General features: G+C 38.2%; 2 protein-coding genes across 5 annotated transcripts in view; one reads left to right on the top strand and one right to left on the bottom strand.

Moving 5' to 3' along the window:
- Positions 1–8,629, top strand: part of LOC146457631 (uncharacterized) — a 31,081-nt gene extending 22,452 nt beyond the window's left edge. For all 4 annotated transcript variants that reach the window (XM_085091686.1, XM_085091690.1, XM_085091689.1 and 1 more), the window contains exons 6-15: positions 393–488; positions 1,944–2,074; positions 2,404–2,495; positions 2,785–2,869; positions 3,478–3,549; positions 3,721–3,819; positions 5,086–5,205; positions 5,851–5,889; positions 6,091–6,186; positions 6,715–8,629. In XM_085091686.1, coding sequence (XP_084947812.1) covers positions 393–488; positions 1,944–2,074; positions 2,404–2,495; positions 2,785–2,869; positions 3,478–3,549; positions 3,721–3,819; positions 5,086–5,205; positions 5,851–5,889; positions 6,091–6,186; positions 6,715–7,143 — 1,259 coding nt within the window. In that variant the 3' untranslated portion in view covers positions 7,144–8,629. The remainder of the gene's footprint in view (positions 1–392; positions 489–1,943; positions 2,075–2,403; positions 2,496–2,784; positions 2,870–3,477; positions 3,550–3,720; positions 3,820–5,085; positions 5,206–5,850; positions 5,890–6,090; positions 6,187–6,714) is intronic.
- Positions 8,630–12,459: 3,830 nt separating this feature from the next.
- On the bottom strand, positions 12,460–23,109 carry LOC146457630 (serine/threonine-protein kinase 17A-like). Its single transcript, XM_085091668.1, has 9 exons — positions 22,884–23,109; positions 22,587–22,808; positions 22,331–22,487; positions 17,363–17,489; positions 16,648–16,696; positions 16,168–16,194; positions 15,805–15,957; positions 14,116–14,279; positions 12,460–13,765 (listed from the first exon to the last, which is right to left on the bottom strand). Exons 1-9 carry the CDS (start codon positions 22,946–22,948, stop codon positions 13,719–13,721), a joined length of 1,011 nt encoding a protein of 336 aa, XP_084947794.1. The 5' UTR covers positions 22,949–23,109; the 3' UTR covers positions 12,460–13,718.
- Between the last annotated feature and the right edge of the window lie 468 nt (positions 23,110–23,577).

Below are 23,577 nucleotides of genomic sequence, written 5' to 3'. Positions count from 1 at the left end.
ACTTAAGTGGCCGTGAATGTAATTCCTAAAAGGTCATTCTTCCGTATATGAAAACCAGAGAAATCCTTCTACCTTGGGAAAAGACCACCAGAAAATGTTTTACCTAAAAAGTGACCAATTTCTAATTTCAAACATTACCCCAGAAAGGTCTTTGAACCCCTCACCCTCCCCACTCTTTAAGTCACAATAGCTCTTTCTGCCTGCATGTACTTTGCCAGTTGTGTTGTGTGCTACTGCAAGACATTTTGGGAGGGTTGCATAGTGTCTCTAAGAAATTTTAATTTAAAATAAATTTATTTTTTAATGGACCAACAAACAATAGGTAACTAACTAACTAAAAATGGGTAAACTGTAGGTCATCATACAGTTTGCTTTCATTGGTTGTGTTTCAGGGGTGTTCCAGTGTGTGCGTGAAATGAACAATGATTATGAAGATGTTTATGTGGATGGAGGACTTTTGTGTAATTACCCAATTCATGCATTCGATGGTATGTATTAACAATTGAAGTATGGTTGGTAATGTATGTGAGAAATATTTTCGATCGTCACAGTCTTGACCACTCTATAATAATTACTTATAGAACACTGTCACATTGTAACATTTTCCATTATTTTATAGACTTCAGCTTCTTTTTGACGTTGATTTTTCCCAGTGATCACATAAGGCTAACTTGTTTGTATTTTGTCTAAGTAACACCAAGCATGCTGTACTTCCTGGCCATGGAAGCAGTTCCTTTTGAAACATACATGTATGCCAGAAACCTGGGGAGAAAATTACTTTTGACTTCACGGAGGGTGGAGGGGTTGATGGAAGGGGATGGGGGTAGGTTAGCCTGGGAATGCAAGCGTATTTCCGGAGAGAAGCAACAGCCTGAAATACTTCTGCATTCGCAGGCTAGGGGTGGGTTTGAGCGGGATCAAATGAGGGACTTCTGTTATTTGAGGAATATGACATGGATAACTTCAGAAATTTGCATTTTGTATTTTTCTAGATAGTCATTTTATGTTACAGCACAATAACAATTATGCATGTGACCCATTTTGTATTCAAAAAGCATACTCAAAGACACATACATGTACATGTGGATTCTGCATGAATGAATAGGTGATTGAATGAAAGTATGGAAAATAATACAATGTGATCTTACTTGTGCATCTCAAACCATATGAGAGAAAAGAGCACTAAAATATTATTTTACAGTCTGTATACATCACATATGACTAGTTCTTCGAGAATGAAATGAAAAGTTGAATGAAAAAACATAACGGAATAACAGCAAGTAAGATACAATCTTCAATAAAAACACATGGTTTTAAGTTTGAAATACATGTTTCGCATGACCCACATCCACGTTCAGTTTCAAATGCAAATAGAACCGCTAGTTGGTGTGATATAAATACGACAGATCAGTATAGAATAATTATTATAATTAATGAATAGCAACACGGATCCGAATAAATGAAATTAAAATGAAAGTGACAGATTAACATGATTGACTTGTTTGTTTAGCAAGAGTTTTTCCCACCCAATGTGTAAAGCCTCCTTAATTTTGAGTTGAAAAGACGTGGAGGCTGTGTCAGGAATCAAGAAACAATTAAAAAAAAGAGAAAAAAAATTAAAATACTTGGGAAGCAAGTATTTTTGAAATACTTAACGCTGTAATGTAAAGAAAAATTCAAAGCTTTATACTGTCAATAAACTGGGGAAATTTCTAGAGGAACTATGGAATCTCTCTGGCGATGTTCAAAACTGACATGTAAACTTCAAAACTCTGTTTAAATTTCAAAAATACTGGTCATGCATGAAGTAGATTGACTGTAACTGAGACACTGATTTCAGAAACCTCCACTTATTTCAGTTTAAGAGAAACCTTTAGCTTTCAACTAGTTTCAAGAGGTCATACTTGGCAGTGTTAATAACAATGCCTTCTGTGTCTTTCAAGGTTGGTGGTTATCAATGGATCCCAAGGATACTTTTTTCAAGAGACTTCAACCTTTGGAAGACTTTGCAAAGCTCTTTGAGAAGTCAGAGAGGTTTGGGTCATGGAATCGAAAAACACTAGGAATAGTTTTGGTAAGTGCCCAGGAAATCTGCAATACAGTAGGTTTATGTGAAATTGTCCTTTGCTGTGCCACTTCTTGCAGCTTACAGATCAATTCTCTTGAACGAGAAGTGTACTAAAGGCGTGTTAACTCCAGTGAGTCCATGACCTAAGTAGTCATTGTCGTTGTCCATGTGGGTGATAACACAAGTACGTTCTGCAAGTCATTAGCATGAAATTCATAAAAATGTTTGAACTGTGGATGAAAGAATTGATAAATGAGAGACCATGGATTGCGGTTATGTGTGTAATTTAAGCAGCTTGAGTGTAGATTTTGGTATAATTTTTTGTTTTCTCACAGTATTCGCATACTGAGACAGAGCTGATGAAGACCCTACTATCTGAACGTGAGGGTAACAAGCCTCCAAAACCACCGATCACCAAACTTGCAAAGTAAGGGTCTTGAAACCTGGTTATTAACCGTAACACTGTATTTCCTCAAACTACATGTAAACTCTTGCCAATAGATGAGCTGGGGAACGGGTGCCTTAAAAAAGTGGTGAACGGAACTCTGGCGACCCTATGTTAACCACTACTCACTCAAAGAAAACTTGGCCTCCTAGTCTACATGTAATTAATTTCTTCGTGTCCCAGAAGGCAAGTCATGCAGCAAGTTGGTACTGTGAAAGGATGGTAGAGAGAAGTTAGTAATTAATCATTGCTGTTTCTTGTTGCTTTTCAGGCAGAGACTCAAAATGCAACATCAACAGGCCATGATGCATCAGGAGCATCAAACAATGGTGAAGGCTGTCGGCAGATTCATGGCGGTTTGTATCAATTTCTTGTTTTATTTAACTTGACTTATACATGTACCAACCAAAGAGAGAATAGTATCACAGTCTTGTTGTTAAAGGGGCACTGTCATGGCGATGTTAGATCAAAATCTGGGGACTACTCAGATCCTTTAATAGTGCATTGACAGACTGGAATTCCCTTCCAGAAGACATGAGATGTTTACCTTTTGATGCTTTTAAAATTTCATTACTTAAAAATTTTAAATCTCAACAAGTTTTTCCTTGGTGTGACATTTCTTAGTTCATTCATTTTTTATTAATTTTAATATTTTAATATTTTGTCAGCTGTCGTCGCGCACTTTTGGGTGATGTAACAGTTCTCATAAGGTCTCACGTGATTGATTGGCTTACAACCCTTCTGGAACACAACTTATCTCATACCCAGATCTTTCACAGTCAGGCGGAACACATTTCAGAACCTGCAGTGAGATCTGGGTATGAGATCAGAACACAATAGAACAGTACCCCAACCCTAAACTCAATAGCAGCCTCTACACCATTTAAACAATTACAAGCTTACGAGAGCTGCTATGTACATGTACAATGTACAGTACTAACAATGTTACTTTCGTTACTTACAGGAATTGCAAAGGAATAATCTTGATGAGGACAGTATCATCAATTTGAAAGAACTAAGAGGAGTTTTCAGGAATGTAAGTAACGTTTTTAAGTAAATTTATAAGCAAATCTTTAGCCTGTGAACTGGGTATTCTCGTTTTGCAGTGCCAGCTAACCACTAGCACGGAAAAACCAATAAATGGGACTTGGGTAAATTCCAACGATACTTGCATGTAGTACTCACAGTGTGTCCTTATCCCTTGCAGCCAGTAGAATTTACACGCGATGATGCAGAGTTGTTGTTTGGTCCAGATGCGGATTACAAAGCGGCCTTTGAAGAACTCGATACTGACGAAGACGGAGAGGTAAGAGGCAACACAGGTTTAGCTACCATATTTTAGTGATTGTTCGTCTTACACTAATTGGTGTGCATTATTGTCAACTGAAACCAATCGTGTGCCCGGTTCTTTTTGACAAAGTAAGGTCCTTGGACAAAAAAACGTTTTCCAGCCGGGTCACCTCAGCCGTAGTAGCGATCTGACTTCAATAATAAAGAGATTTAGAAGTACATTTTATTACGGCAAATGGAAGAAAAAACCACGTGACAATGTTTATACTTCATTTTAGTAGTTTTGCGTTAGTATGAAGGACCAGAATTCTTTTGCACTACTCTCATCTATGTACCCATTTTTTCAAGAAACCGTAAACACGATTCTAAATTTCCATAATTATTACAAAGTAATCTTATTCTACCTACCAGTTGTGTTCCCATAATCGCATTCTACTAGACTTTCCCTGAGGTAAAATGCCGGCTGTGATCTTTGAGTGGTAGATCGTTTGCTCTCGCGACTCCCACTATACCGTACGTACATGTAAATCAACGACCATCGAACATTTTAAATCCTTTCTTAAAACTTATCAGTTTAAATAGTAGCTTTTAATGTATAGGACTGTTGTTTTGATTTTAATTACGTGTAATCTTACTTTCAAGTTCATGCGCTTTTGATCATTTTATGTTTCATGTTGTAAAAGGTGCAACAGAGATACTAAGTTTTTTAAAAGAAGTCAAACCGCAATCAGCCATACGTGTTGCTGCACTTACTATGGGCTCCTGCTTCACTGAATTAATAGTCTTTGTATGCTATCGCCTGAGACACTTAGAATGCCACTTTGTAAGGCAAGATGATAAATTGTATAATATCATGGGTGACAAATTACTCCTTAATCCTGTCTCGAAATTTCAGCGTTAATTTATAATTTCACATGTGAAATTACAAAACTGCTATGGTAAGGTTTCATGACGCAATAAACAAGTGAAAAACTCACGATTGTGAGTGTAATTTGTCACTTATGATTTTAAAAGGTAGTCAAATGGTATACTCTTGAAATTAGGAGATAATTTAATTTGCGTTTTGTCAAAATTCTAATAATTTCGCGAGTCAAGGGAAACTATTAGAATTTTAACAAAACGCGCGTGAAATTATTTACTTACTTCACTCGTCACCGTTATATTCTCTTTTCCAAATTATTACACTGATGTGGTCCTCTTGAGACCCGGGTCTTAATGAACACCTGTTTTGTTGTTTTCAGATGCAAAGTGTATTCAAGTGTTCCAAATTTTGTTTTTGCAGATTACGTTTCAAGAATTAATGGCTTTCATCGAGAAAAAGGGAGTAAACCTACAAACAAGATTCCTGGGCTATGCTAGAAAAGACATTAAACATCTAGGAGAATTTATACAGACACTGCAGGTGAGAAATTGCTGGGTATTAAGAAACCGCCATTAAAAGACAGGCTGATAATTTAGAAAATAAGTACGTCATAAATTCTAACTGAATGTGGAAAGGGGTTTAAGTGTAGCTTTGTAGGAGGAGAGCGAGGCACGAAGCGCGAGGCGCGCTACCACCGCCACTTATGTCCAGAAATGCACCTAACCCTGAATTTGGTACTTTATATAAGACAGACCTTTTTGTCATTTTCGTAGGACTTCAGGTTTGACAGAATTATTTGTGTTTTTTAAAATAAGAATTAAGGTTAGGGGACACCTTGTGATGTCTATCATACAGTTCACGCATCTCATTAGCGTACATTTCTGGACATATTACAGCCCCTCCCCAGTCCCTTTCGGCCGCCTCAGTTTCTTTGAAATACAATGTATTCAACTGTCATCTCATCAGGAAGCTTGAAGCTAATTTCTGTTTTTTCCATATTGTAATCTATTCCTATCCTTGCAATCGTTAGTGATCCTCTTTTGCTAACTGGAACCATTATTTTTAGTTTCCCATGTTCTAGTGTTTGTCTGTTGTGATTCTGTGATTCATCGTTTTCACCTTTCTCGTTAATAGTTTCAGTTTCTAACACCGTTTTTTTTCCTTTCTTATTTCTTTTCTTGTAAGACTGCATTGTCTGTGAACGTTAAAAGAGTGTACGTCGAGGTAAGTACCATGAAGTTGATTCAGAAGTAAGATTTACAATAATTTATTGTATTAAATAGGTCTTGAAAGAACACTCTCACTGTGGATTCTGGACATTCCAACTTAAAAATGGTTTCCAGAAGAACTCTGCTTCACTAAAGTGACTTGATAAAATAGCGACGTGATGGTCATCTTATTTTCTATCTTTGTTTTTGCTTACAGAAAAAAGACGTCGAGCGAACCATTGGCATAGACACTGATTACATTGAGACAAATGACTTCAACTTGGAGTCTGCCGACAAACTGTTTCTCATTGAAGTAAGTCTCAATTTCTTTGACAGTTTTAAAGAAATTTTTCCGTTCATCAGGGCAAGGGGTTTTTGTTACTTTCGAAAGCAACGTAGACCGAAATTACTCCATTGAAGGGAAACACGGTAACCGAAAAAACATTGATAAAGGTGTTTGTTCATGGCACAAGTCTATTACTCTTTTCGCTCAGGAATACTCGCGCGAGTAGAACACGCGTGCGTGAGGGTGCGCGCGCGTCGGGTTTCCATGCCGACTTTTGTGTTTATGGCACAAGGAATTATAGACTACGATTAGTTCCTCTTTTCGCTCAGGAATAGTCGTGCGAGAAGAACACGCGAGTGGCATGAAAATCAAACGTGAAGTGCGTGAGGGCGCGCGTGTGCGCCGGGCCACTTTTGTGTGCTCTCGCGTGTTCTTCTGGTTCGATTGTCCCCTAGTGAAAAGAAGAGCTGATCATAGTCTAGGGCTAGGAAAAAGCGGCATTTGAAAGGTGAATCCCTGTTCTAGAACTAACGAGTGTTTATTCACTTCCTTTAGAGTGGCAAACGAGCGACAAAGGCGTTCCTTCGGGAGTTCAAAATGCGCTGTGAAAAAGAAAAGGAAGCTGCAAACGCTCCTCCAAATAGCTCAAGCGTTACAGTCAAGGTCAGATGTGCGTCAGAAACAAAAGAGGACGTGTTCGCACCGGACAGTCCGACCACATATAACAGGACATCAAGCGGTAACCAAAGAAGCTCGGTAACTTCAGTGACGTCATTAGAAGCGAGCCAGGTGGAGGGTAGTGCGCGCAGATCATCAGCCATGCGACTTCCCCCCCTGTCACATGCATCGTCACACATGTATTCTGGAACGTACGACAGGGAGAGCTCTGGGGAAAGCGTGACAAGCGCGGGTAAGGTGACTGTTGATGTGAAGCGAAGTCCTGGTGTTGGCCGAAATCGTCGAGTCGGTGATATTGCTAGTTGAGTTATTGACTGCTAAACACCACAGGGAACGCACGCAAGGCGCAGCGCTGATGTACGTTGTTTCTAAGACTATTTATTGCCAGTGGAGGCGCTCCATTTCACGTAACGTATTGAAGGTACTGTCAAGCGGCTGTGCTCATGACTCATGTCTGTTGGCTTAATTCAAAAACCGTTTTTGTGACTTTGTTGATGAGGGTTGATCGAAAAAAGGTAGAAACGTATCACTGATTTGCTATGCAAAGTAATATTGGATCTAATGAAGTAATGTAAAAGTTAGATTCCTCATTGAGGTATTGGGCTAAATTCAAACTTGCAGTTATCAGAAAATGAAAAACTGTCGCGATTTCAGTGCCTGATTTAAAATCGCCTCCCCTACACAGGCGATGCTTTACTGTAGGTAAAAAAAGAAGAAATTGTGAAAAAAAGGTACAAGCTGATTTTTCCTTCAAAAACTAAGCGTTACGCATCTCCTATACAAGGCTGCACTGCGTGAGAAAAGTGCAATATCTCTGAAATTTCATTTCTTCTATGAAGGCAAAGCAACGCTCGTGTAGACGAGTTTTAACAAAAAGTTATGTAGCTACAGTCAGAGGAGATATGGTGCGCGGAGACAGGTGACCATTGTATAGTGTTTTAAAGTAGATGGTGGTGGGTTATTATCGTTTTTCGCATGGTTAGAATTGTTATTTGTTTTTTGTTTTGTAATTAGAAAAGAGAGAAGTCTCCCAGAGAATGTCTATTATTTTTAAACCACCTTTGAGATGCTCAAAAGTTAATGAATTTTCATCAAACTATACGCCAACACCTGTTGGATGTTATTGTCTTGTCAGACATGTACGAGAAAAGAAATCTACATATATTTTAGAAATGAAGATGTAAAAGCTTTGCTTTACCAGAGTAACCAACTTATCTCTCTCTCTCCGGGTGAATTGAACTGAGTAATGGAGTTTTTTGTTCGATGAATATTGAAATTTTACCGGTAGCGACAAAAGTAATGGTCTGAATGTGTGTGTGTGAAACTGCAACCATTCCATTGGAGGGTGGGGATGGGATAGGGGAGTCATCTTAAAATAATGTGATTCTAAAGGGTGGGAGAGTGGGGGATAGAATTTCATAATCTATCGCGCTCTCCGATGTAAAAAGGAACAGTCCCTCAATTATCGATTTCCCAATAAGGCAAACACAAAACATTGTGATCTTGAACAATTATTTCAATTAATGTCAACAAGTGAGCTTGATAGAGGACTGGGCTTATATCAGCGATTTCACGGTTTTCTCGTTGTAAAATGGAAAACGTTCAATGTTACACAACATTGGCGGCAAAAAATTGACACAATATTTTTGGCATTTATAGCTTCAAAGATATGTATTTTTGTACGTTAACCAATATGGAGTTATATCGTTATTTAATTTTGCACAACTACTACTTTTGTAATCATGTGTTTGTATATCGGGCTGGCCCAATAAACAAACGACAGCTGAGTGGAGTGATTGCCTGATTATAAAAAGTTAGTGGTCGTAGAAGGACTTGTTTTCAGGAGCATAGGGTCAGGCCGTAGAAACGTTTTATCATTTAGAATAAACAAGAATCCATTGTTCGGAGCAGGCAACTAAGAAGTAAGCCGTGATATAAGATATAAGACGTGTCACAACGTAATTGGCCAGCGGTAAATTTACTCTTAAAATATATCGCGTTAGCTATGACATTGCGAGGGAGTTGCCTGCTCCTGCTAATAGGCTCTTGGAGTAAGTGGTAGTTTAGGGAAAGCATTTATGACCTCGATGAAGGCTGCCTCATGTAGTAATCATCTTAGTTGATTCGTAGCTCTTATTTCAAGTTCATTGGCCAAGCAAAGGTTTGTGCCTGATTTTCAACAGTAGCACAAGCACAGACACGCGAGTTTGCGTCAAATAAAAACGAGAGAAAGCAAGCAAAGGGAGATCACAGATTCTGATCTTTGTATTTTTGCTTGCTTGTGCCTGCCCATGAAAATCGGGCTCAAGTTCCAAGGCAAACTACTGACAACAGTTGGTGTAGATAGTTTAGGCTCCCAAGGGACTGGAATATGATTTAGGGCAGTAAATCGATGTAAAGTTGACACTATTTTGTCGCAAACTCATTTGTAAGGGACCTCTGGAAACCAAAAAGCAAGGAGAGAATTTCTCAAAATTTTTAATTTATTTAAGTTTTGTTAGAAAATTGAAATGTAAATGAATTATATTTTTGTATGATCTCACTATGTTTACTAGCGTTTATACATAACGTACGTAAAATCTTGTTCTCAGAGAAATAAAAAAAAAAAAAAAAGAAAGAAAAAAAGTCATTTTTGTTTGTTTGCAAGCTACAACCTCCCAAATCACTTCAAATTGCTTCAATATCAAAGTTTATTGTTTACTAAAGAACTGAGCTGTTGGCTGATATCTGAATAAGTGAATTAATTATCATCGCAGTGAAGGCTGGTTCCCATATGATCGCGGATCGCAGATCGCAATAAGGTCTGCGATCGTCTGCGATCATATGGAAACCAGCCTTTAGATAGAACATGGTTCTGTCTTCTGCGATCGTCTGCGATTGAGATCGCAGACGATCGCAGAAGTAGTTTCCATATGATCGCAGACGATCGCAGACCTTATTGCGATCTGCGATTATATGGAAACCAGCCTTTATATACGCAACTTTTTAAGCAGTTAAGAAAGCCTGAAAAAAAAAAAAACTGATTCGTTATGCCGACTTCATCTTGAGTTCCTGTCTTTCGTGTCATGTAGCCCACCCATAAAGTAACCCACTGTCCGACCTAAACTTTGGTCTAACTAATCCCTTCCCACGAGGTAGTCGAGTGTAGTCGCCGAAAAGGCAGTTCACAAGTTGCAAAGCTGCAAGACTTTCCCGCTACTGGCAGCCGTGAAAATTTCCCGGTTTTCCCTATTCCCAACCCAGAACAATCCCACAACCATACAAATTCACTGTTAAATAGGGTACTGACCGCTGTGCCGGTAAAGGGCTAGAGGCAGTCCCGTTTAGACAAGTTAAAATGAGCCATATGGCATACAACCCCCTGTCTCTAAAGGAGGAAACGTGATCCCTCCCGAATGCAGCGCCAGACATTACTAACAACCCTGAGGGAGTTACAAACTTAATGCTTAAATACATATTAATAAAAATTTTGAACGTTACTCGACAGAAGAAATATTAAACGTTTAGAACGACAGCGAGGTCAGTCTAGAGTGATTTTCCTCAGTAAATCCCGCTCATTTATCCCCGTGGCGTTGTCATGGTAACTGTCAAAAGAAGATGAACCGTGAAAACAATTACAAGCAGTGGCAGCCGTAAAATTTTCCCGCCATTAGCAGCCGTGAAAATTTCCCGCCACTGGCAGCCGTGAAAATTTCCCGCCATTGGCAGCCGTGAAAATTTCCCGCCACTATCAGCCGCGTAGCGTTCCTGCCAGCCACGCAGGAGAACACATGAAATAAAAAATAAAATAATAAAAAAAATGACTGGAAGAAGATTGAAGTTACATTGAAAGTGCAGCACAAAGTATTTACGTCTATGTGAAAGGTAAGAGTTGCTTTTTTGTTATATTAGGGAACAAATTAAAATGAATCAAAAAATACCCCGGCTTTCAGGTGACCCTATTCAGTTTTCAACAAGAGATCCAAATTTTAATGCGCCAAATCACCCTCGATAACGACTTCTTCGAATATGTTTATTTATGGTCATTTTTACGGGAATGGCTACTTACACAATTACACAAAGGAACCGGCACTTCAATAAAACTTAATAAGCTTGAGTTTATGCTTCCTCGGAATGTGGCCCAAAAACAATTTAAAACTGTTTTATAATGCTTATATGCCAAACTTGCTTTAACTTTACTGTTTTTGTAAGCCGCCGTTAATAACACTCTCAGACTCTAAGTCCCACGCTTTTCCACTTTTAGTAGTTATCCTGTTTCAGAAAATAATTAAGCCTGCCGCACACTTGAGGAAAGAGCTGAGCAAACTGCCTCGCGAGGCGATTAGCTCAGCTGTTTCATCACGTGTGCGGTTGCTTTTTCGTGAGTTTTTCGCCTCGCGAGGCCGTGAGGAAAATATCTATCATGTTTAATATTTGAGATTTCGCCTCGCGAGGCGAAATTCTCACGAAAACTCAACCGCACACTTGAGGAAAAAGCTGAGCTGATTGCCTCGCGAGGCAGTTTGCTCAGCTCTTTCCTCAAGTGTGCGGCGATGTGCTGCTGGGGTCAAAACCATTACTTAATTTTGACCAATTAAAAATTTGATTTTTCATATAAAGCGTTACACCCTCGTTTTAGGCCAAAACGCAAAATCCTTAAAATGTTTACTGTCAGATTAAAAACAAACACAACAACAACAACACACACACACATACAAACAAAAAACCTTCCAATGACACATTTCCATAAAGGAAAGAGAGATACCCTTGCAACTTTACCACAAACCACTTGGGGTAATAACACTTTGTAAAAAACAGATACTCTTCAGTTAAATGTACACACTGTTCTAGTTTTAGTCCTTGAAAACGCGGAATGTAGATAGTTTTAAAGTAAGATAATTAGCACTTCTCAGATATACTAGTTTCAGTTGTGGGGGAAATATTTCATTTAATTCAGCATTATTTTGTACAAATTAATACAACAAATCCTAAAAATTTTACTCCAGTCAAATGACAAAACTAAATAAATTCTCCAGATATAAGATGGCTCCCTAGAATATTTAAAAAAATGCAGCTTCTAACTAATATAAGTTACAAAGGGAAACATTTGCCTTTAACGTCTTGACCATGAAATTTACAACAGGCCATTACCATGGCAACAAAGCATAATGAAAACGTGGCATTTTTGACAAGACTTAGCTTTAATTTCCTTTAAGTTTCCATTGGTGAATTTTTGTTATAACTTTTGTATCTTGTGAAAATGGCTTACATGTAGGCTAACACTTTGGAGAAAAGATATTATGATCATTCAGACCGTTCTTCCAATATTATGTGATTTGTTACTTTGGCTATTATACTGACTTGCTCAAAAACAGTTATGAGAAATCTGGCATTTGCATCTCATATTCTGCAAACTCTTAAAAATATTCACCAAGGGAAATAAAAAGAAATGAATTATATCGCTACTTTTGCTATCCTTGGAAAATGATGATTTCATAAATAGTGGAAAAACCAATGACTTCCATTCAAGTGTGCACAGACTATTACTGTGAGCCTAACAAAGTCTTGGAACACTTACAGTAATTTATTTGTGGAACCAATCGGAGGTAATTTAAACCACAGGGGGGGGGGGGGGGGGGGGAAACACAAAATTAATAACCGCTTAAGCTAATAGTTTGTTCAATCATCTTGTTCCTGATTGTTTTTCCTTCTCAACACAATAAACATTCTAGAAATATTTCTAGTGTTCATCGGGCTTTCTTAGTTTCACAGTGAAGCTTTCAACATCAGCATGTACAACTCTCAAACTCATTACCAATTCATGACAAGAAAATAAAGGAAATCACCATTGTGAAGAAAGTTTAGAAATGTAACCTTAATTATCATAAAATTTGGTGAACTTTGGCTTTGGATTTCTCCAAAAATATTAAATGTTTGAGAAGCTGTATGAAATACTTGAAAGAATGTTTCATTTGATTTCCAAACCCCTCAAAGTGGATTGAAAAAATAACGCGTAACTCAGCTGTGCCTCATTTTATCGAACTACTTCTTGCTGTTTGGAAATCGGATGAAGCATTGTTACGTGTTTGATATATTACTCATAATAAGAGACTTGAATATTTTGAGATAAACAGCACAAGATATAGACCTCAAAGAGTCACCTCCATGCACCCCTTCAAATCTTCTGCCGCTATATTTGGTTCTGTTGCACAGATGATGTGATGTTATTGTTGCTCAGTGTTCAAAGTAAGCCAGGATGGCACAACGGGAAGGCCCTTCCATTTTTAACACATTTTAAAAATTTAAATTAATAAGACACAATTAGCAAAATACTGTGCATTTGATGCCAAACAAATTTTGTGCCGCCATTTTTCTGCCTAGCTTAACTCTAATACTGAATAGTAGTGCTAGCCCACTGCAGTCTGCCCCAACCCCACCATGCAATGAGCCTGGAGAGTAGCTAAACTTTTTTTTAGGTGGGATTTTGCTCATGCCAGGTGTCTACCAGACTCAGCATGGTTTTGTAACTGGAAAAATCAAGTTTAGAGATGTTTTTTTTTTTACCCTGCTTCTTAGAAGCATTTACTTTGTCACATTTTGTAACAATCTGGTCTTGCCTAAGGACACAAGAGGATCACAACCATCAAGGCCTTGAACTGATGACCTACAGAGACCATCACGCCTTAAAGTCAGACATGACTGTAGACCCCATTTACATTAAATTATCACAAGACCACCAAATAATACAATAATTTCCATAGTCATATGGGACTGAGGTCAAGCATATCTAAGATTTACATTATAATATCAACAAACTATACACTTGTTCTCCTGCATTTCAAATTCCAAGACTGTAATTGATTCCTGTAGTTAGGAAATGTGAAATGCAGTAAAATGTTTCCTCATCTGGAATCATTGCCAATACCATTTACAGTGGTAATCACATGCCCTGAAATGAACAAACAATACAATTTACTTAGAATAACTATTGCATGTACGTAAAGCCATGATTGTCACTTTGTTTTGAAGAAGGCAATATAACAATAGAAGTAGCCTGTGATTTTTATATACAATATACAATCCCTTGTCACACCAAAAACCCAAAACTAGATACACTTAAAATGTTTTAGACCTTGTTGACACAATCCAAGCACTAAACATCAATGCCCTATAATTTTCAGACTAAAATGGCTCAAAGACCATATCCTCTGTGGCAACATATATAATTATGTAGAGCTTTTACAGGAGACTGAATCTCACCAACACCCCTTTCTGTGCCTCAATATACCTCTCACTCACCATCACTTATGCCATTTTGTTGCTGCATCTTTTTAAGCTTTTTCCTCTTTTGTTTTTGCTCTGAGCCACAAGACCGCCGGCTCTTCCGTAAAGGAATTCGTTGAAAAAGTTCCTCTGTATTAAGCCATGGGTGACTTAAACATTCTTGGACTGACAGCCTCTCACTGTAAACAAAACAATGAGCTGTTGAGGCCTTTTACCACACTTGTTGCCCTAACAAAAACCTCTCTGGTGGGTAAATTTAGTTTACTCGTTGCATGAGTCAAGTTCATTAAGTCACGAGTTAAAGGGACAGTATCACGCTACTTTTAGTAACACATTGAAAATTGGAAAGACGCTATTCGGTTGATAGCAGCCAAGATATGATGACAAAATTCCATTAAAAGACTATCAGAATGCAAAGAAACTATCCACGGATATTTTCGCTGCCAGATGACCACGATAGAGAGGGGTTCAAATTTGAAAATGTCTGGCAGACGTTTTCAAATTTGGCTGTTGTAATGCACTAAAAATCGCCGGTTGTACTATATTTTGGTTCAACCTTTCGTCTTAGAATCACTATTAATATTTCTTTAAATTAGCGATTGAGAAATTTATTAACACAGTGTTCAAAGTTTAAATTCAGTGAATTTTGGCCAAAAATCATGATATCTCCCATCGATCTCCCATGATACTGTCCCTTTAAGTTCAAGTCAGGTTCCGTTTCTTCTTTTTTTGGTTTGATTGTGATTCTTGCTTTCATAATGATGTGCCAACTACTGTTCGAAGCATTAAACATGAACAAGATTTTCTTTGTCAAGGCGATCTCAAGAGTTCTTTGTTGTTGCAAATTAACCTGATTCCTCATTCATTCTAACTTGCAATCTGTAATTTTCCTGAAAGGGTTTGTCCAGTGTTGTTGGTGACTAAAGCTTCAGTGACTATGCCTTGATGTTTTAGGAAAATAGAAAAACTTCCTATGGCCGTTTACAATATGCCCGTGAAGGTTCTAGATTTCTATTTCAATGCTATTCTGGGTGTCCTGTGGATACAACAAGATGGCGTTTGAGTCAGGCAGCTAATAATACTTCATCACCCTCCATTTTCTCAGTCGTGGAAATGGGATCTCTGCTCATCAGGTGTATGCAACTACAGGCCTTAAATCTTTCTAGGAAATTTATGAACACTAAGGGATGTCCTATATCTTCCACAGTAGCAGCGAGTCACAGCAGTAATGGCTCTAGTGATCGATTAAGAAAAATGTTGCAAACCTGAAAGTTATTTGTTCTGTACTTTACCACCAGCACATCATTATATAAAAGAGAATAACAACCAGCGGACATAAGAAGAAAAAAAAAGAGAAATAAAAAAGTTGGATTGTGACTTGAACTTGACTCGTGCTACGCGTAAACTCTGGTAAATTCCCCCCAACCTTGTCCCCACAGTCCTTGCGATAGTCAAAATGGTGGTACTGAGAAGACCTTGGAACATGCTGCGAATACTCCATGAATCGTGGACAATAAGCATTCAGAAATAACTGGATTATGAAGTCATGTTTCACAAAGTGATGCACCTGACTGTATAGTAAGGAGAACAGTGGAAGCTTTGCACTTAGCCTCGCTTTCATAGTGAGGTTCACAGCAACTCAGAAATGGCCTATTCAAACAATTTAACAGACAAATGTTCCATAAGACAGATCATCCAACTTACTCTGCATCTCTTTGAAGAAGTCTCTTAATAAAATCTTGCGCAGTGTGGGAAATGTTCTTAAAGTAATCCTCAGGAAAGTCCAGTGACGCTAGGGAGACATTGTAGCACGTTTCTTGTTTATCTTCTCCAGCAAATGGTGACAATCCAGTTAACCTAATTGGCCCAAAAGACAAAAGTCCTTTGTTATTTTAAAACCAGTTTTTTCTTTGGTGACAATTAATTTTGTATATCTATAAATAAATTCTTTTAGATTTTAGGATAAAATTTTTTAAAGTTAATGGTCATGCATATACAGATACGGGTTAAATTTGAAGATTTTCAAAGTTACAAAAACTGCAGGATTATAAAATGCTAACCACTTACATGACATAGGCTACAACACCAATGCTCCTGAAAGTAAAAAAAAAAATGTTGGTTTAATTCCCAAACGACCTGCCAGGTAAAGTGGCCATAGCCCTCCTTCAAAGAACAAAGCAGGCTCTAAAGATGAACCCCTCCTAATATTCTCCAAAGCAATTACCAATTTGTTCTGTATTCTCCTGGCTATATACCAAAATTACATTTTTCACCTCCTGTAACTGGACAATTCCCTTACTGAGATGCCTGATAGTTCCAAGGGTGTTCACGCTTTAGAGATTCAAGTTCTGGAGTAACTAAGTACAGTATACTTTTCCTGGATATAGTATTTTAAAACAAGGAATTAACCTCCCCCACCTGCCTCTTTGCTGGTACTAGGATTACACCAATAATTATTGTGAGGTCTAACTGTATGTAGTCAATTAACACAGGTTCTGACAACCATTCAGCTTGTTAATATTAACTATTATGACAAAGTGTGTTTACCAAATATCACTTGGTTTTCCAACAGGCTCAAATTCAAGTATCTCAGGAGCTAAAAGAAAATTCAACAAAAAGTAACACTTGAGAAAGCATAATGATAAGCATAAGGCAGAAATATTGCCTGGATATAGGGTTTGAGTGAATGTGTCAAAAGCTTACTTGATCATTCATTTGCCCAGATCATCAGTTAAAAACAAATTGTTCAGTTTTCATCTTGAAAATATTTTAACTTCCTTAGATGTCGATCAAAACATTTCAAATAGGTAAAGTTTTCATAAAACATCTTTTTCTGTTCATGGGTGAAATTTCTCACCAAAACAAATTCAGACGAGAAATGCAACTAACAGTTACTTTCATACAATTGTGACTACATGTATAGCTTCAATTGACATGCAGTATGACACTGAAGACAATGTGAAACTGAATGACTTAACTGCTGAAATTATGAGAAATCTATTAAATTGTGGATGATGGTAAACTAGAAAAACCTAATACAGGCCTCCAAATTTGTTTTTATTGTCTGAAAGAACATACAGTATGTATAAGGAAGTTTCTTTTTGGTCAGACAAAACAGTGCTCAAGACAAATTTCATGCACAATTGTCAAGATTGATTTCTATTTATGTAGAAATATATATCCATCCACCGTTGGGAATCGATTTTGATGGGCTGAGTCTGGTACAGTAAAATTTAAATTTATGTTAACAAAAAACACTTACCTACATACTCTGGTGTTCCAACTATAAGACATATTTGTTCACCATCTTTAATCTGTCGCGCCAGGCCAAAATCTATAATCTTGATTTCAGGATAGGCATGTTCCGTCATCAGGAGAATGTTATTGGGCTGCCAAGACACAAACAATTAAAAAATAAATAAATAAATAAATGAGAAAAAAAAAATGAAATTACAGAATAGGAAGTGGTGAGAATGGATAAAATGAACAAAGGAATGACTGAATGTAAAAGCTACATACACGCATGTAATATATCGCACATGATTCACAATGCTTTGTGGAAAATTACGACAATTAGACTGCACTAAAAATGGCCTAGAAGGTTTAATGTGGCTAAATGCAATTTAAACTTGAGCCTATGCAGTGAGCTGTCTTGTTTGAGGCAGTACATGGCCTATGGAGCACTCCATAGGTACTTAAAGTGCGGGTTCCTGTTGTGCATTATATTTCATTGTGTTTGCAGTCTAGTTGATCTTTACGAATCATTTGCTGTACGGCGCATCATTGTGGATTCTTGCCTGTCTTTTGGTAGCTGGAAGTTGTCGCACATTTGTAATAATGGCTTCTCGTTCAACGCGTAAATTATAGTTGGGACATGGCCTTAGATGCTCTTTCACCAGATCCATTGGGAAACGAGGCAAACCCTGCAGTTTCTACAAAATGTTTACAGCAATCGGCAGTGTATTCATCGCCTACACTGTCTGGCCCAGGTGTCCCAGGAGTTCTTGGCCACTGTTATTGTGTCAGTAAATTAAAGCTTCTTTGGCTGCCAATCATTGTGCTTTAATTTGATCATTCTGCTTTGTCAATACCGTATCAGACTCTGCTACTTTCCCTGTATTGGTGATATCCTCTTCTGCAACCATCATTTCAGGGAGTGTTCCCAGTTTGCCTGGAAACTTGGGCTCTCAAGTGGCTTCTCTTATATTGCCACTGGAGCTGTTGTCTCATTTCCCCAGTAAGGAGCACAAGGCCACATTGAGCAAGGTAAGCCAGCTTGTTTTATTTCATTCTTTGTGTCCATTTTTGCAGCCCCCATTCCTGTCATGGAACAGGTCCTCGTGTGCGATCACTGCATCTGGTTTTGTAGGAACACCCTTGTCTTCACTCAGCTCTAGCTGTATTCTCCCCCCCCCCCCCCCCCGGACTGGCTGTTTGCCAATTCCTGCCAAACTAGTATTAATAACCAGATTATAAGCTGTAAGTTTGTTGATTTGAGGGAGCTTACTGCATGAGCCTGAGCCTCAACATTTGTTGTTTCTTGATGACTGTGTGGTCCTTACGTCGGAACCTAAGAAACCTAAGTGCCATATACAGTCAACTCTCGCCTTGCGGACACCTCGCTATTACGGACACCCCAATAATACGGACAGAAGCTAAATCCCCGGCAAAAATAAATTACAGACGTTTGACTGAAATAAATTTCCGCTATTACAGACTCTCGCTATTAAGGACACTAACTCGCGGTCCCGAGGGTGTCCGCAGTAAAGGGAGTTGACTATATGTAGATGACATTACGATGTGAATGGAAGTATTCTCAATCGATTCATAGCTTGACCTTGATGCTGTATTTTCCTCATCGGTGGAAAGAGTTTTGCCAGTACAAGCTTTTGATCCTCTGTAGGCATCGCCAGTTTGGTGGTTGCGTTTGGATGGGCTATGACCCATCCTTTAGGAAGCATGCAGTGGCTTCAGAGTTGGTCGAGTGGACTTCTATTGGCGTCCAGCTTTACAATTTCCACACAGTTGGTGCTTCGTCTAGTGGAGCTGCTGGTTTTGTTGCCAACTCTTCAGGGCCTCCGGCCCTGTGGCCAGCTCATCAAAGATTGTACGCATGTTATGGAACACTGGGGTCACTGTTCATCTCCTTATGCTTCATGCTGATTTGCCCACAAATGTTTGAGTGGCTTTGGCCCAGATCAGATTGGTATCTGCCCTGGACAGTCCCCTCTTCAAGCCAAAGAGACCTCTAAACACCATTCAGTTTTCCCACCTTGCGTTCCAGCAGCAAAAACAGGTGCTCCTGAACTTTGTTCTCAACATTGATAAATTGTTTACAGTGCTTTGTCAGTTATTTAATTTATGCCCTTTGTTTCTTATCGGTACCTTGTTGAACCTTCATTTGTTAGGCTTCAATTTCTCTGCCTTGTCGCCTTTGCACCTTCATTAAAAGGTGGTAAATTTGATTTCTATAAGTTTGTGTTTTCTATGTTTTTCCTTCCCAAGGGGGTTTAGGGGAGGGGACACCTTTTCAACTTGTGTGTCTGTACTTTCCCTTAATTTTGGTTTTTCTCTCTGCCATTAAGCCTTATTCCCCCAGTGTGTGAGGTCACCCCCGGCAGGTGGATCAGTTTGCGTCGGAGTTATGACACCATCCCAATCAGCATCAAATGTAGTTTGTTTTGGACAGGCTCTGTAATGGATTTATACTCTGTTTCCTTCCCAGACACAAGTTAAAATCTGCCAAGAGGAACAAACCATCTGTCCTTCTTCATCCTACTGTAATCGACCCGTATCTTACAAATAAGGTTTTGTTAGGCAAGGTTGCTGGTGCCTTCCGCACTCTCCCGTTCAATAATTTGCATGTTTACAGTTTTTGGCTAACTCAGACCAGAATCTTGATCTGCTGATTCTTCTTGAGCCTTTCAACAACAACAACAACCTTTATTTCCTCATGGTAATTAGCTTGTTATAAGTATATTCTGGTATAGCGAAAATTTAATTTATTTTGAATAATTTTGAGGTAACGATTGAGGATGGAGGCCAAGTTAACCATCCGATTTTCTAGTTGGCCTCCATATTATGTAATGATGTTTAGAAATGAATGACAGGCGAGGAACCAAAAATGTGAAGAGAATTTAAATAAAAAGAACTAAAGGAATAAGTTACTAACAATAACTAATAAAAGAAGATTATGATTTTTTGTTGCTCGTACTCAAAAATATTGTCTCAAAAATATTGTTGTTCAATGTGACTCTTTTCTCATCAAAATACAGAGTATGGAGACTATACATTGATTTTATATTCATGTTATTGAATATTGTGTGATAATAGGCTGAGTATTTGGTAGAAAAAGAAAACAAAAAGCCTTTTCTCTGCCCAGACGGGGATTGAACCTGTGATGATCAGATCGCCATGTTTTGACCGAGCAACATCTGGAGGTCTGGGTGGATGACCATCACAAGGGAAAAAATTAAAAAATGGGCATTTCTTGAAGAGGCGCGTGACGGCCACTTAAAAAATTAAAGCAAGATCTCTTGTATTGAACTCCAGTAGTCTATGAATCTAAGGTACGCTATCATATGAAGCAAAGGAATGCATAAATTAGAAGCCAAAGTGTTCTTATGTCACCAAACTTCCAAGACTGATTGTCAGTTTAAGCCCACCTTAATACACTCTTGACAAAGCAATATTTTTTTACCAGGTTCTAGTCCTGTACTTCAATAACAAGGAGAAAAACACATACCACAAAGGAGGTATGCATGGTATTTGGCACAGAAGAGGGTAATGAAAGATAATAGGCTCTTAAATGTGTTATAAACAGAACATTCAGGATTTAAATAAACTTATTGACAACCTCTGCACTCCAGTACCCCCAGATAATAGGTCTTTTTTTCAATAAAGGCCATATAAGGATATTTTGAATGACTGGGTGGATTGCGTGATGCACATCATACAAACATTGAATAGAAGTGAACGTTTGCATAAAAATTTTTCATAAGCAATTAAAATGTTGGTGTCGGATTTGAATTTAATAAATTTTTCTAGCATTTTTTCAATATGGAAGATCAATTGCATGTTTATTTTTTTAATCATCAATGTGATAGGCATTATTTTTTAATCACCAATGTGATAGGCACAGTGTTCCTGTGACACTCAGGTCAACATTTTTATAATACTTACTCAATTCTACACAAATTAAAATTTCGAATATGCTATGACAGAAAGCAATAGATGGTATTTATTACAGAAAACGAATGAAGCTAGCCATTGGAAAACAATTAAGCCTGGTGTTTTAATATGTCGCACGTGATTAGCGTCACAATAAAATAATTTTCTCCACAAGGAAATCATTAAGCTTTTGTACAAAATCATTAAAAACTTAACAACTAAGGTTATTCGTTTCTGTTTATCTTAGAACAAAAAATATAATTCTCTTGCCGAACCTTGAATAAATTACTTAACCGCACATTTTGATGTGATCTAGTTATAGAAACCGTAACCGCCTTGTCGGAAACACTTTTAAAATTGTTTCATTCGTGTCACTTAAATTTAAAAAGCTTACACAGAAAATATTAAACTTACATTCTCGGCATGGCATAATGCCCCCTGCTGACAAAAAGCGACAGGCTAATTTCTTCTAAAGGCGGTAATATTGAAAGCATCTAAAATATATGCGACTAATTGTGTGCTGCAAATAACCTTTAGTCTGAGGTATGTTGCTCAAGCGGAAAATAAAGTCCAACTCATGATTCATTTATTGTCAATTAAATGTTTCACGTATGATGAGTCATGAGACACGCTTATTTTTATCCGAGATGCAAGCGAGTTCAAAATGTCGGTTACAGAAATCACCATCGATGAACATAAAATATTAAAATGTCGCGGATGATTTTTGGATGAACAATATTTGTAATCGACCGCAGACAAGGACATGACATGTACTGAAAGACTAAAAACAAATGTTCAATTTTCGAGAATGAAATGCACGACCAAAATGCGAAAGTAATATGTGGAAATAGCCTGTTGTTAAACGTTACACGTATTGGGTAAATACCAATCTGCGTATGGTTAATTGACAAACTTTGTATTGTGACAAAGGAATTGACTGTATGAATGTTTGTCAAGTTCTTGAAGCGTAACGACACCCCCTCACGAAAATCTAAGCCCAAACAAACATTCGGAAACATGTACAATTCAAACACAATATAGACGGACAACCAGTTCTCACCTTAATATCCAAATGCACAAAGTCCTGGTCATGCAAATGTTTCACTCCTTCGAGAATCTGCCTGAGAAGGAAAACCACTTCCCTTTCGCTTCTACTCGAAGCAGGTTCGTCGCTGTCATAAGCTATGCAATGCCGATGTAGATCTCCGCCGAGAGCACTGTCGAGTTTAAACATCAACAAACACAAAGTATTCTCTCGTTTGAATCAATAAAACAACAAAAAATTGTCGAAAACAGCGGGAAAAAAGTCAACTCACAGTTCTAAGATAAGTATGATTTCACTCCTGGTTTCAAAGACGTCGTAGAGTGTGATGATCTGAGGATGCTGGTGCGGGAAGTTTGTGGCGTTAAGCACTTCAACTTCATGCCAGACTTCTGCCCTGCAATCTTTGCCTTTTCTTCTTTTACGCACAAACTTTGCGGCAAATTCTTTACCCGTTGTCTTTTCCGTACACCTTTTAACAACCGCGTATTGCCCTCTGAAAGTGAATTTTGTTCAAATTAACCCCAAGAAAAGAACAGACAAGTATTACCTGCAACGACTTGATGCTTACCTCCCGATTTCGTCGAAAATGTTGAAGAAATTTTCAATCGCCTCGGTGCGCGGTGTCCGCGCCATTTCAAAGATATCAAGTAAGTCTAGAGCTCTCCACTTATCGCAAACTGGAAAGTGAGCGTCGACTTCCCTCCTCGAAGTCAGCTTACTCTTAGGAGAACCGGCTCGTACAGAAATATTTGGTCCAATTGACCTGTCACACTCGATCGATCTGTCTCTGAGAATACTCGCGTTCTTTCCGCACATTTGCTTAATTGATCGACCAATCAAAGCTAAGCAAAATTATTCATTCTCCGCCTTCCTTTTATCGTCACTTCCGCCCACCGTAACAGTTCCCGTATGATCCCGGCTGGAATGTCGACCAGTCATCGAAAGGTCACTGGAAAAATTTGCTTTGATGACGGGTTTTATTTCGGGTTTATCTCACAAATCGATTAGAGGAAAGTACATATTTTCTTAGCCATTCGTCTGGGTGACTGCCGTTTGAGGTGGCATTATGCACTCAAGTTAAAGTGAAGGAAAGTACGAATTTAATAATCTCTGCATGTTCGAGAAAAAGCAAAGTTGTTAAATTTACACGAGATAAAATTATATTCAAAAGAAAAGTTTTACAAACTTATGAGTTTTCCGATGACAGAAGCATTCTTCAAACCAAGAGCAGATTTCCTAGGGTGACTTCCGCCGCGGTTTGC

The sequence above is a fragment of the Pavona decussata genome, unplaced genomic scaffold (genome assembly GCF_977016875.1).
Source record: "Pavona decussata unplaced genomic scaffold, jaPavDecu1.1 SCAFFOLD_238, whole genome shotgun sequence".
In the NCBI taxonomy this organism is placed as follows: domain Eukaryota; kingdom Metazoa; phylum Cnidaria; class Anthozoa; order Scleractinia; family Agariciidae; genus Pavona; species Pavona decussata.
Note: the sequence above shows the minus strand (reverse complement) of the source record. Positions and strands in the feature narration are given on the sequence as shown.

Coding starts and splice junctions, on each gene's coding strand:
- LOC146457630 (XM_085091668.1), bottom strand. CDS start 22,948: ATGGCGCGGACACCGCGCACCGAGGCGATTGAAAATTTCTTCAACATT. Junction 22,809..22,883: donor ATTTTCGACGAAATCGGGAG/GTAAGCATCAAG, acceptor ATTCACTTTCAG/AGGGCAATACGCGGTTGTTA. Junction 16,195..16,647: donor GGAAAACCAAGTGATATTTG/GTAAACACACTT, acceptor TTTTACTTTCAG/GAGCATTGGTGTTGTAGCCT.